Consider the following 14,676-nt stretch of genomic DNA (forward strand, 5'->3'; position numbering starts at 1 on the left):
CCAACGGAAGTGTGTATGGCGTTCCCAGGGAGGAAAGGCCCAAGACCGAGGGCCTGAAGCGCTGTCTCGGTGAGATGAGGAAGCGCGGCGCAACCGATGGCTGATGTGAAGGCGCATGTAATATCCTGGAGTTGTTTTGTTAGCACGACAATGGCTCGAGCAAGATCGCCGATGTTATCCTGCCCTGGAGCCGCCGTGGAGCCCTGGACGCCGTTTGCAGACGGCGCGTTTGGTTCTTGCGGTGATGGTAGGCTAAAGCGATTTGTTACATCGGGGTTCCATGCCCAAGGAAGTGTGGATGGCGTTCCTTATCAGGAGTGACCTGCAACGCCGAGGACCCACGAGGATTCATGGCTTTCGCCTTACGGTTGTGCTTTCGACGACTGCGCCATTGTATAGGGGAGAAGCACACAAGAGACCGACGCTCCGAACGTCTTCCGATGACGAAGATCTTTTATTATTATTATTATTATTATTATTATTATTATTATTATTATTATTATTATTATTATTATTATTATTATTATTTGGCTCATACCCTGGGGGATTGGCCAAGAATTGGGCGCCTGAACTTTTACATGATACTTCAAGAAACTACAAGTAATGTGCAACTGAGCAATCAAAATAGACGGGTTAACAACTTTCCTAAACAAAACAATGTATAATAGTAATGCAAAGATTTAGCACACAAATATCATGAGAGAATGTATAAAAGTCAGAATTTCAAATCCTATCGTTTTGTTGATCGACTGAAACCACAAACGGCATCAAAGACGTTCCGGTACGTGTCTAAAAGCTTCTTTTTCTCCATCGCCTCCCTCCGTCCTTCTGTTCCTTTTCCTTGCGCGCTCTGCCTCGCGCACTTCACCTTTACAGCAGCAATTTGTAAGGCAGAGAGAATGTCCCGCTAAGGCAAAACCATTTGCGGAGCGATACAGAGCGTAATTATTACTTTAGACAACGCAACCACCGCTGACTACAGATACACACAGAAAAAAAAGATACCTTAAAATCATGCGGACCTGACGCATCGTATGAATCGATGTAGGCAAAGCTTTCTGTGCTGTTTGCTTTGATTGACCGCAATTGATGTTGATACTGACGGCACACGAGAGTGGTTAGGTTAAGTTAAGCATTGCCTTACAAGCGGCTGTGACAGTTATGTCACGTACCGCACAAGAGTGACAGACTGTAACCAACGATGTGTGTGCCGTGGTGTGCCGTGTTATGTGCCTTCTATCTCTTCTCCCCATCTTTCATCCCCCCCATCCCGCTCCCATGTGTAGGGTAGCAAACCGGTTAGGCAAAACTGGTTAACCTCCCTGCCTTCCTTCTCCACTTTTTCCTTCCTTCCTTGAGCCACTTGTGTTTGCGTGCGTAGTACACAGAACACACAGTGAGACATGTTTGTTCGATGCGTTGTTGTGCGCAATTGTGGGTAGCCTGCGAGAACGTTATCACTTTCATTGCCCCCACACGGTGCATAGCATCGTGTCAGAAGTGTTGATTAGCTGAACGACCGCTTGCGTAACGTCGTATTAACACTGCGGCGCTTTAATGCGGCTTTGCGTCTGCACGCCCTGCGTGAGTTGTGCGCATGTACCAACTTGAAGGGCGTTTATTTTTCAGAAATGGCATACCCTAACTTACCGTGCCGTACCTTAAGCTTACATTTCTCCCGTTTTTCCATAACTTTTGCCATGTCTTGTAGTAGTAGTAGTAGTAGTAGTAGTAGTAGTAGTAGTAGTAGTAGTAGTAGTAGTAGTAGTAGTAGTAGTAGTAGTAGTAGTAGTAGTAGTAGTAGTAGTAGTTGTAATAATATATGGTACGCGGGAGTTGGAAGCATAAACATATGAAGACAGTGCGCCGTGCGGTGGCGAAGAATGCCATCATTATCATCGACACCGCTTTAGAGCGTCGGCAGTGGCACCTCAAGAAGCGTGGCGCGAGAGTGTGGCCCGTGGCCCCGTGGCGTGAGCAGTGCGCAAGGTTCGGCGTTCGACGGAAAAGAGCTTCCTCGCTGGATGTCTGGCCCATAGGAGCTATCGCCGCCCGCGCCACTGCGCCACACCCGAGCCAACGCTGTCGCCCGCTGAGAAGTTACCTCGCCCCGCTCTTTCGCTGGGCAACTGGCCCAGGAGGGCTGGCAGTCCTGAACCGGGGCGATCGAGAGTTCGAGTGAGCGGCCACAGGGCTACTCCGCCAGCTGCGGACGCGACCCGGTGACTGCGGCCGGCCACCTGAGCCCCGCGAGGCGGTCCCACCCGGCCGTCCGACGCGGCCGTCCGACCCCGCCGTCCGACGCGGCCGTCCGACGCGGCCGTCCAACCCGGCCGTCCGACTCCACTGGCCGACATCGGTTCCACAAGGTCTCCAACACGGCGACACGCGCTTCCGCCTGAACTGTAGGCCGATTATAATTGACTGATACAAGTATATAGCTGCATGTCATCTGAGGTATATTGGGGAACTGTCGCGTGTGTGTGCCGTTTATATATGTTGTGTGCGTCAATACAAGTCTGATGTGTGCTTTTGCTTCTGCGTGCTGCTTCTGCCTTTTGCTGGAGTGATCCTGCACCCAATACCATCACAGTAGTAGTAGTAGTAGTTTATTTTTATTGAAGATACCCCGAACGAGGCATGCTTTCTGACGGCGCCTTTCTTTGCCGCACTCTTGCGAAGTATGCGAGTTGCTACGAACGAAGGGTGGCAAGCTGTCTTTCACTCGCTTCGCAACAGTCTTAGCTCTGCCCATTCTCTGCCTCTTCTCGCTACCACCTCTCTGCTATTCTAGCCACCTCCTCCCTGAACTGTAACGCGTGAGTACAAAGGTAAGCGCTACAGCTTCTGCAATGCTTTTGCGAGGAACTCAAGCGTGATCACAACTTTCCCTTGGGCATTGTGGCAACGCCGAGTGGCCTCTTGTTTGAAAGTTCTCATAGACTCCAAACGCGGCATATTCTGTCATCACCTTTCCCCTCTTCCGCGCTCCTGCCATGCAGAATAAACACTGCAACAGAATATAAATCTGGGCGAGTTGCTTTTCCTGCATGTAATTCCCGGTCTTATGTTGCCAATACTTTTTGTTCTGCTATTACCATGAAGAATATACGCGCCCTCAATCACTCCTCTATGCGACATGCGAGACACCAGCTGCAGTGCAAAAGTCGAAGGAAGAGGAAAAGAAAGCTTCGCTTTAAGAAAGCCACAGCCTTGCCCAAAAGGCGAAGCATTGATCTCGATAGCAAATTAGTGGACAGCTATACGAATTAAGGATAATAGTTTTATCGGCCATACAATCTTGTAAACATAGGCATACTAACTAAATTAAGAAGCACGGTGTCACGAGCGCACAAGCAAACATGAACACATCTCACTCGATGACCGCGGAAACTCGCTATCAAAACGCTGGAGTCAGGAAGAGCGGCAGCAGCAGCAAACGAACTGACCTTCGTGCTGCATCTCACATCAACGCGAAATAAGCCACGAATACACAGCTCGCGGCGTACACTGCCCCCTCACAAATGGCTTTCAAGATAGAGCGGCCCGGGCGGGCGCACATGGCCGGCCGGGCCGCCCGGAGTAGAAAGCCCCCACCTTCTTTACCCGCCCCCTGGAGCCTTGCGCGCGACAGAAGACGTCGCGCTTCCTCCGCGTTTTCCTCCATTTCGTGCGCGAGATTTAGCCGCGGTCGCCGGCTCACCCTAGCACGCTGTTACTCGCACATACAGCATACGGCGCGCAACGAAGATTTGATCGCCCTTGTACTTTATACGGAACCTCACGGCGACTGCATAAATGTGCTTGGAGTGTCCATATAATTGCTATCGCAGTAAGACGTGCAAATGAAGCAATTCTGCTGCCTAACGAACGGCTCTTCTCGCACAGCCAAGCCCCGCTACAGCCAGCCGCACATAACATCATGGCGGATTTTCCCCACCTGGTGATAGATGACGCTACTGTCTCAAAATGGTGGAGCCGTCTCGAAAACTCTCTATGTATAAGAGGACTTGTCATCATCAGGGCAACAATTTTCTTTAGCAAATTTATCATCAAACGGAATCTCCTTCATCGGGGCTTGAGCCACTACCCGTGGCAATGTTACCGACAACAAGACTCCTCGTTGTCTTGGCAGCAGCTACTTTCTTCGGCAGCACATTGACAAGAGCACTCTTACTTGCCATTGGTGCAGCTCTTTTCCTAGGCAAGGTTTGGCCTCGGGAAGCTCGGGAACAGACCGTGCCTTTAGATCTGAGGCGCCAACAAGTCAAGCGTTGCTGGACGATTGCCGCCATGCGAATGCCACGCAGATTGTAGACCTAACCCACCAACATTTTCACCGGCGATGGGGATATGAATCAATCTAAAAGGCATTGCACATTGGCTTCCTAATTTTCTGCTCCATTTCTCGCCTGACTAATGCTCATAATCTAGCGTATTTCGTCTCCTTTGTAGATCCGCTGCCTGGCGATGATTGTTCTGTGATTAGTGGATATTGCATAAGAATAAATGGCACTTGCCATCGATCAGCTACTCATTTCGAAAACATCAAGACCCAATGGGATTTCAGGAAAAATTTTACAAGGCTTTTAGGTTTATACTAAGCACTGTTTTACGCCGCGTTCTTGCTACTGCTTTTAATGAAATGTGCCTCCCACGATAACTCACATTTAAAGTAATATTGTCTTAATGCAAAAAAAAATGGTGACAGCAATAAAATTACGCTCTGGAAAGGTCTACAGCCCGAAAACACTGCCGAATGTGGCTCGCAACGCCTATACAAAATTTTTGTGAAATGGACAGTAATTTACAATGTCACTTTTATTATAAAGATGTAATGGACAGTAAGCATCAAGCTGAATTGTCTTTTTCTTCTTTCCTTCTTTCTTTTTTTTGGGGGGGAGGGGGGGGTCGGGGACTGGGAGGTGTGCTGGCAAACGCCGATGGTTTTCCTTCCGGGTGCTATTCGGCACATTGTTGAATTCCTCCGTATCGTCGAATCCGCCATCTTGCTAGCTCTTATTAGTCCAGAGGGCTGCTACGGCGTGTATGATTTGTTCAAAATGCCGCCATTACAGAATTCGACCGTACAGCAGAATTTAGCGATGTCCCTTGGTCTCGTCTCATGCACTGTCGAGGTGCGACGCCTGCAACGCCGCTAGCGGCGCTCCCAACCATGCCAGCCTTGAGTACCACGGCTAAACCTTGCTACCACGTTCGGTGCTTCGCCTTCAGGTGAAATTAGAACTTCTTTCTCTGTTGTAAGTCTTACTCACCGTGCAACTCCCGGCACTTTTCATACCATCGATCTGGCATGTATTCTCTAGTGCAGGTGTAGTTCTCGCAAACAATGTTACACTGTCTAAAAAAATGCCGTCCGAGAAAAAACAGCTGTGCGACTGCGCAGGCTAGCGCCTCCGGCTTCAAACTACCCTTTGCCTCGAGGTTATGAGTTCGGTCCTCGGCGGTGTTCAAATTTTTGCTTTTCTTCACCATACGGCGAGGGTGAAAGCTCAGGATGATAATTGTGTCCTGACGATGATAGCGTACCAGAAAGGGCAGACGTAGCAAACTTCTCGATATTTTCGCATTTGTGCTCTGCTAAATGACAGCTCTCATGGTTTGAGCCAAAATTAATGCACTCTGTTCAAACACGAAACATTGTTGAAGACATAGACCGCGTGGTTTATGTCACAATGCATGCTTTATTTTACCTGGTGTGCATCGCCTTCAAAATTGCACATCTACGTGAGGTAACTCTCATTAAATGTTCTTCATTGCAAGTGAACTATTGTGACTGGACGGAATGACTTTGCGTGCTGCAATTATGTTCAAAGGCTTTCTTGTTACAAGCAAGTGATTGTCTTTTTGGTCATTCGAAAATAAGATTTTCTTTCACGAAAGTGGAGCACGTTCTGCATATGTAAACAAATGGCTGCACATACAAGAATGTAAATGTACACATACATGAATAGGTGTATTGAACAAGATAACAACAGTAATGCCCATAACATATGCATAGGTATCTATATGGCAGTGTTAAATGCCACATAAAGGCTACGTTATATACAGAGTGTCCCAGCTAACGTTAGCCAAGCTGTTAACACGAAAAAAGAAACGATTAAAAACACACGGTGCAAAGTACAATTATAAAATTTACGGTGTTTGATCATCACAGGTATTACGGCCGAACACTGCAGATGTGAAAATTGTACCTGGCACTTTGTTTCTTTTATCATTATTTTATTTTTCGTTGAACAGCTTGACTAACGTTAGCTTGGACACCCTATATGAAGTTCTTGTTCATTCCACTTCGCACGTTCTCAAAGTGATTTGATATCGTAGAGAAACGGTCCGTATGCAGGAGGTCAATCGATGCTGCACCGAAACTTTGTTACAAAAGTAAAATATATTAGAACACTTCTCTACAATGTGTCGGTTCGCACGCTCAGCGTGTTAAAATGGCGATGGCGGCGATTCGTCATCACTAATACATTAGCTTTGTGAAATATCTTTTTTTTTTCCTTTTTTGCTCGTCAACTCGAAGCTCAAATAACAAACGTGCGTGCGATTCTCGCACTGAGATTTAATCGCTTCTTCCTTCCGTTATGAGCTTGCACGAGTTATTCGCCGGCAAAAGAAAGCACGACTTATTTGGCCGTGGTGGCGCTCTTCGTTTCTCCAGTATCGAGTTGAGTTACAAGCCTGAGTTCGCTACGCGTTATATGGCACAAAGCTTACCGTACACGTGACTAATCATCGGACACTATCTTGTGCAGCAAAGGGTAATGTTTCTTCACCCCTAAAATAACCATTCAGTCTCGTCCCTGCGGTTAATGCTGGGAGTCGGTATACGCGCTGTTTAATCCTAAAATGTTACTCTTCAGCGTGGCCGGAGCGCCGACGTCATCGCGTTGGGCGAAATATATATATCGTCAATATAGCTCTCTCTCTCTCTCTCTCTCTCTCTCTCTCTCTCTCTCTCTCTCTCGCTCGCTCGCTCGCTCGCTCGCTCTCTTTGTGAATTACGGTAACATATTTTTCTGCTTTGTCGCATTGCCGTGCAATAGCGTGAACCGGGAGAGCCAGCAGCGTTTGTGAAGGCCGCGCACTCATTCGCAGAGCTTGCTTGAGATGCCTTCGATAGCCTTCCGCTCTCTTGCACTTGGAGTCCGTTACCAACAAAAAACGAGGCGCAGTCGCCGAACAGCGTCGTAAAGGATCTTCTGAAGCTGAAAAGTTGTGTGCAAACAACGCCAGCATTAAAGTGCCCTAAATAAGACTTTATCGATACACCGCAGTCGACTGTCTCTTCTGAAAGCAGAAGCAGAAATATTTGCAAGTTCTCACTTAATTCACTTCCGTTAAGAGCCGATGTCCGTTGATCTATAGTCAACCGTAATATGCATCGTCGATATTAAAATCATATTTTCGAGCAAAATACTTCGTAAATATGGCTTTTGATCTGAAAATAAGAGCCCCTTGCTTCCTGGCTCACTAAGAATAGTAATAATAATAGTAATAAAAAAGAAACAGGAGCTGAGAGTCAATGAGAAGTTGCGGAAGGCAACGTGCGGCTCTCTTGCGGGACCATAGCGGTTTTTCTATTCAGCGCTGGCGTAAGACCGGCGGGCGAGTAAGTATGCACGCTTGCTGGCCGGAAATTGTGCCGCGAGATCGTCGTTTCGTCCAGACACAACTCCTTATTAAGTGCATGCGGCACCGCCGCCTCACGAACTTGTGCGGCGGGTCGCCGTACATGCGTCTACACTCGGACAGTTTCACACAGCACTGGAAGGTCCGCGGCAAGTCTGACTTAGAACAATCTCAGAGCGCTCTTTCTTCTTTTCGCTTTGCCGCCGCCCGATGGTCTGTGTACACCGCACACATCTCACAGCGCACACTGCGCGCCACGTGGCCGTTGTCCTCTTCGGGGACGGCGTCGCGGGCCACTTCCCCTCGCTATCTCCATAAGCTGGCACGGTCGCTGCCGCCGGTTCGGTCAGCCGCGTCGAAGCCGAGGTGCCTTGTGGGCCGTTGTCAGGACATAAACCATCGCACGGTGGTGTTTTTCCTGAGGGGCATGAGAATCTGCTTCAAGTCCATGACCTGTGAGAAGGGGGAAGAGCACGGTGAATATTAAAACGGAGCTTCATTTGGGCTCCTCACAACACTACGCGTGGACGCAATCGTCTGGCCCGAGATAAATGGGGCCGATCCTTGAGGCTGTGTAATCAAATGCGATGGCTTGGTGGTTTTGATCCTGGCACGCTATGCGTCCTCGGAAGGGTATTAACGTGTTTCATAAAGCAGGCTGATCCCGGAGGCAGTAGAACGTCACAGCACCTACACACCTCATATTGTTTATTAATATAGCTGACGAATTAAAGTGTCCCCGTCAGCATATGTCAGCAGCTCTACTGGGAAGCCATCGCTACATTCACAATCATTCTTCAATGGCTTTCTTATGGAGTGGCGGTAATTTTATTATTATTATTATTATTATTATTATTATTATTATTATTATTATTATTATTATTATTATTATTATTATTATTATTATTATTATTATTATTATTATTATTATTATTATTGAACGTTGTGCTCTGAACGAGTTTTTAGTCGCGATCTCTATTTTTATCATCCCAACTTCAGCGTTACAAATAATTTGATAGTATTAATTTTATCAATATCGAAGTACATGCACTCTATGGCGTCGTGTAATTAACTGTGACACGAAAAGTCCGCAGTACTACTTATTCTCGGACTGAAAGAGGTGCGTGAGTATCGTGAAAATAAGGTCGTCACAGGACGAACGTCGTTTCAGTATATCATGTTTTTAGGACCTGATGGCATCGAGAACGAAGTTATGGCCTTTATTGAGCTCTCCCCTCCGAACGTTTCTTCTTCAAAGAAGAAAACGTGCACGTTGTTCGACACATATATAACTGAAACCAATCGATTGCCTCGCCAAATTTTTGCCTGTTGTCTTCCTGCGTTTCTGTCTCACGAACCCTATTTCTTTTTTGCTTCAATGTACGGTTAAAATCTTTAATTCACCTAATCTTCTCCTGTTTGTGGCAGTCACCCAATTCTCGACCAATCCTCCACTGTGGGTATGTTCCATGAAACTTCGTACCAACAACTACTACTGAGTGCCCCGGTACCGATCAAGTCGATGCACAAACACACGCATTAGACACGTAGCTTGTGAGCAAGTGCAGTTTATACTTGTGACTCGTATACGAAGGCAGCTGTCAAGTGTTAACGTGAGCAACAGCAACAGAAATGCACGCGATAGCCCGCACCCGGTGGCAGCTTATATTAGCGTAGCTTTGTACCTACACACGTCCTACGGAGGCGCACGAAGCGCGCATACAGACAAGCTTCAGAACGTGACTTCACGAAAACGCCGCGGAACTGCCGTCAGTGCATGTACAGAAAAAATGAGGTGGCCCAGCGCTTGAATTGAGATCTTCTATAAAAACAGACGATTCCGTAACGAGCTTTCATAGAGGGAACACAAACTGCAAAAGCGACTCCGAGCCCAAATGGATAACTTGGGATCATCGTGTCCGATGTCGCTTCCGTCTGTTTTCTTGAGACTTAACGCTGTTAATAAAACTTGGTGCTGGGCTAGTTGGTGATGCATTCTTTAAAACTGATGGCAGCGCAAAAATGGGACGAACACACGGTGAAAAGACGACACGACGTTCCCTCGTCGTCATGTCGTCTTTTCACCGTGTGTTCGTCCCCTTTTAGTGCTACCACCAGTTTTAATTAACGCTGTTAGCCAATATGAACGTCGGGCTAAAACCTTCGTGGGACATTTTCTGCGAACGGGAACTGAGGCGACTGAGAGAAACAAGGTCAGCCGGAAGAGCGCATCTCTGGCCTGCTACCGGGGTAACGGTAAAGGGGAGGGATAGGCAGAAGGTCGATAGTATGGCCAGGGGGACAGCGCAATCAACTATATATGTCCACAGAGTCCAACTGAAATTGACACGTGGCACCGGACACTCGCGTGTACAAATGTATACTTTCTTCATATACGAAATTCATGCCATGTGTATTCTAAAGTCAAGCGCCTGTCTCACGCAAAACGTGCTCGCACTCACGCGGACGCAAGTGCGAAAGCTAGAGACGGGCGATGCGGTTCCGCACCCACCTTGTTGCTGTGGTGCCACCTGTACTGCCTGCGCGATAGTTGGTAGTAACCGTCCAGCTCGACGCGGGCGGGCCGCCGGCGGATGCCCAGCACCCGAACAGACATGATGGCCAGCTCATCGAACGTGGAGCTGAACAGCTTCTTGTACTGGTAGCTGCAGATCTCCAGCGTGTTCTGCGCGCAAGCATTCAATAGCGGGAAGCATGCTGCGATCTAATGCCTTTCACTCTGTTTGGTATACTCTGTGATCGGACAAACATCAAGCGGTTCACCTCATTACCGATCATTGTCTTACCCCCGTATTCGTGTACACCCACATCAACTCCAAGGTCTTCCTCGGCTTCGCCGAATAAAGGACAGCACCAGCCCTCTACTAAATTCGACGTTGTGCTTGAGAAACTCTGCTAGGCAATTCCTAGGATGCGTAGGCTCGTGTTAATGCACCTTTGTCCCGTACTTTGCAGTAGACGCTGGGATAAACTGATTCAGCAAAATTTTAAACTGCGCGAAGAAGACGGTACATGAACAGAAACATAGACGCACACGCAAAGCGCAGACTTCCAACGGACTCCATTTCGTGAAGGCAGAAAATTTTATAAGGTTCTACAAAATAGAAAGTCAAGGAACAAAATACCGTGATGAAATTGTGCACGAGGCAGTGACAAAAAATAATAGTGCCACGTGTGCTCTAAGAGCATGGGAGAGTCTTAATATGCCCCTCTAAGAATTCCATTTCCTTCTTAGATACTGATATAGAAGGTGAGCTAATGCACTCGTGATCCCTTTTAGCGATATGGAATGCCTCTATAACTTCTCTTTCTGTTTTTGATTTTGCCTTCGAAAGGAATTTAGTGTGTTCCAGATACGGGGTAAACAGCTTTTGCTGTCGCATCTCTTGCAGTGCAAGGGGAGATTACTGCACGTGCCAGTGCGCGTGGGTCGTTCGTGTTCCTGGGCACGCGCAGTAAAACAGCGGCCAGTTTGACCCATGTAGAACCGGCCGTACGACGGAAGTATCTCGTAGATAACAATTCCTTTCAAGGCAAAATTTCTTTCAAAGGAAAAATCAAAAACAGAAAAAGAAGTTATCGAGACATTCCATATCGCTAAAAGGGATGACAACTGCATTAGCTCACCTTCTATATTCCTATCAACGAAGCAAATTGAATTCTTAGATGGGCATATTCAGACTTTCCCATGCTCTTAGAGCACACGTGGCATTACTATTTTTGGTCACTGCCTCGCGCACAATTTCATCACAGTTCTTGGTTCCTTGTTTATGTATCTTGCAGACCCTTATAAATTTTTCTGCCTTCACGAAATAAAGTCAGTTTGAATTCTGCGCTTTGTGTATGCGTCTATGTTTCTAATCATGTCCCGTCTTTGCGCAGTTTAAAAAATCTGCTGCTTCTCTGAACCAACTAGCCCTACAACATGCCTTACTACAGAGATAAACTGCTCGCGAAAGTTTAGCGCAGGAGTCACCTTATTGCAGGGTTGTGAATAACTGTCATCATCATGATGATAGTTATACTCAATTAGAGAACCTGCAGGCCTAGAGTAAAGGGAGAGTAGTGCAGGGACATTTTAAATAGAGGAGAGGAGCTGCGCCTTGCTTCTCTTTCAAAGGGGTGCTCGGGTGACCCATTCGTACATCCATCCAGAATTGAGTTTATTTCCTTTCTTTCTCTCTTTTCCTTCTCTCTTTCTTTCTTTCTTCCTTTCTTTCTTTCTTTCTTCCCTGTGCGACCTTTCAGTCGACAGTCGGCGTCTGTATCGTCCCTTTGGTTCCTCTCGGGCTCGTATATCTACGCCTAAATTTTCAAACCTTGATTTCTTATGAGCTTTATGCCGTTGCAAGCTTAACAATCTGCCCGCCATCACTTGCCCTGTATCAGCCACATATAAGAACAGTCTCGTATCCGTCGCAATTTTTTTATACAAAAATCTGTCTAGCACGTAGCTTTATGTATCCTGGAATTGCACGTTAAGTGTGTTGCGCGGCTAAAATTTAACGTTTGTGGCTTAATCAGGAGCTTCACTAATAATTACTGAACCTTGCTTTTCTACTTCGCATATATTTGGTTATAATAAGAACCAGGTTATGGTTCATGTGAGGCGAAGCACAAGGTGTGTAGATTAATTACGGTCTTTGCAGTAAATTACGTATTGAAGCGTCCAGAAGCATTATGAGTGCGTTTTGCAAGGCAATCGACAGTCCTGCAGCTTTGTTACGATTTCGTCGATAGTATACGTATGCCGAGCACGCGCCTGGTGCTCGGAAAGAAGGAACGACGGTACAGTCTCTACAGCATAACTGCGAGTCGGCCTAGTTGGAACAGATTCATCTTAAAACTTTTTGTGCGCAAACAAACAGGGACGAAGAATAGGAGCATAAGAATAAGAATAAGTACAAGAATAAGCGCTCGTCCTTGTGTTGCTACTATTCTTCGTCCCTGTTTGTTTGCGCACAAAAAGTTTTAAGTCTCTACAGAACCGAAACACACACTTCTCTATTACAGCATACTTCGATTCAGGCCCGTGTAACACGATACCGGCGTGTTACTTGCGAGCTTGCCATGTCGGCGGATTACGCAGACGGGCACGCTGTCCTGACGCTTCCGTTGATTTGGAGTTCCGGCTGTATCAAGCTCTCGGCGGCGTAGAACCGGCCGCGTACACTACAGTACTATACCATTCATTTATAACCCATTTAGCCAAAGGAAAAGTTGGTTGCAGTTGGCCTCTCCCTCTCTATTCGAGGGCTACCGACACGTACTGCTATGCATTCTGCATTGTGGCGTGAGTGAACATCAATACTTCGACCAGTCTAGCGCAAACAGCCATTGTTTCCTTTACATCGCGGTTATTCAGGGATTAGCGGTGGTCGAACAAGAAATGTCACTGGAGCCAACGCTTCGGACATTCCTCGTTGGACCACAGTTGATTACTTCAAGCCTCCACCTTCCTATGAGCGCCTGTCTTATTTGCTTATTCAGTCAGTTTTTCACGCAACTTTCATCAATCCGCTGACAGTATGCACTCAGGGACAGGGCGAGGACAGGGAGGCGCACAGAGATAGACGCTTGCTCACGCCAGCGAGCACGCGTGAAATGTACAGTGGGCCACAAACTTTTACGGGACACGGAATTTGCGAAAAAATTTGAATTCCAGCGAAGCCTGCGCACGTAGCCTAGAAATAAAAGTTCACTCTGTAATACTACTTGTGACCTATACAGTGATCCACTATAGAAGCGCCACGCCTTAACAGAGCAGAAATTTATATTTGCCATGGAGCACGGCCATGTCGCGGAAACTTTCGTGTCCGACTGTAACGCTACACTAAAACTTACGTTCATTGCATGAAACTTGAGGTACACGTATTCCTCCAGAACTTGTGCATCTGCACGACATGAGAAAGCAAGCACGGATACTTAACTCGTATGCACTTGCTCAACACGATGATTGCAACCAGCTGAATGCTTCTCAATGACAACGCCTCACCTCTGGTCTCTCCGTCATCCCAGTAAAGGTCTCCAATGGCTTCGCCAGACGCGTTCAGTGCTACCATGAGCTTCATAGGATTCCTCCGGCTGAATAATAGAAGAAGAAGATTGAACGGATTGAAAGGGAAGCCCCCGACGTTTACCGAGTATCAGTGGCTATAGTGGCCCTCATGAGGCTTCCTTGTTGCAACAGGAAACCGCGAACTATAAGTAGACGATACGACTTCTTTGGGAACTTACATTCGCGATGTCTTCTTCGGTAATCACTCACTATATCTCAGCACTTTATTATTACCTTTCTTAAATGATCAAACGAAATCAAGGCAGAACGCCCAGTAGCTTCGCTGGCTCAAGATTTAGCTAACGCTGCTAGCAAATTCGATCTGAGAAAACGCTAACATTAACAGAAAGAAATAATTAAGGGATGCGTAAGCGTATTATCAAATCGACCGGCCCAGGGCTATGAGAAAACGTGTCGGCTCATTAACGCTTTTCGTAAAAAGCGGATGCGTAAGGCACCGTAGTTGGTAATTACTATCATCTCGTTGACCCCAAGCTGACCCTTGACAAAACACGAACGCGTATTTTTCCTTCGCTTTTAAGAAACTAGCTTATACTAATGTGTGCCATGCTCGTACATCCATTACGCAAGTAGTTCTTTCTTCAGCTCGCTAGGACCAAGTTTTCAAGAACATTGCTTACGAGCACTGTTTTCAACCGAGTCTGGCACCGAAGTACGCAGCGCTCTGCGGCGACTCGAGTCTACCACCAGACAAGGAGGTTTTCACCAGACGCCATCATAATTGTCGTCGTCGGTCGCAAGAGCCTATACCAGGCAACCATCATCATCGTCGCATCAACATCGCTCACAATGCGAGTGTGCTCAACTCGACACATAAGTTCTACTAAGCTCGCGCAGTGGCAACCAAGTGTGGTACAGCAAACACTGCCTCGCACCCCCCCCTTATCTGCCGTCTGTGACCTGCTTTGTCCGTTGCCGCA

At 47.1% G+C, this 14,676-nt stretch overlaps 1 protein-coding gene across 2 annotated transcripts in view; it reads right to left on the reverse strand.

Annotated features, from left to right (window-relative positions):
* Positions 1-5,660: 5,660 nt before the first annotated feature.
* Positions 5,661-14,676, reverse strand: part of LOC142572458 (lysosomal alpha-glucosidase-like) — a 90,338-nt gene continuing 81,322 nt past the window's right edge. For both annotated transcript variants that reach the window (XM_075681586.1, XM_075681585.1), the window contains exons 20-23: positions 13,673-13,761; positions 13,522-13,571; positions 10,169-10,342; positions 5,661-8,109 (exon numbers count right to left, since the gene is read on the reverse strand). In XM_075681586.1, coding sequence (XP_075537701.1) covers positions 8,041-8,109; positions 10,169-10,342; positions 13,522-13,571; positions 13,673-13,761 — 382 coding nt within the window. In that variant the 3' untranslated portion in view covers positions 5,661-8,040. The remainder of the gene's footprint in view (positions 8,110-10,168; positions 10,343-13,521; positions 13,572-13,672; positions 13,762-14,676) is intronic.

This window comes from Dermacentor variabilis, chromosome 2 (genome assembly GCF_050947875.1).
Source record: "Dermacentor variabilis isolate Ectoservices chromosome 2, ASM5094787v1, whole genome shotgun sequence".
In the NCBI taxonomy this organism is placed as follows: Eukaryota; Metazoa; Arthropoda; class Arachnida; order Ixodida; family Ixodidae; genus Dermacentor; species Dermacentor variabilis.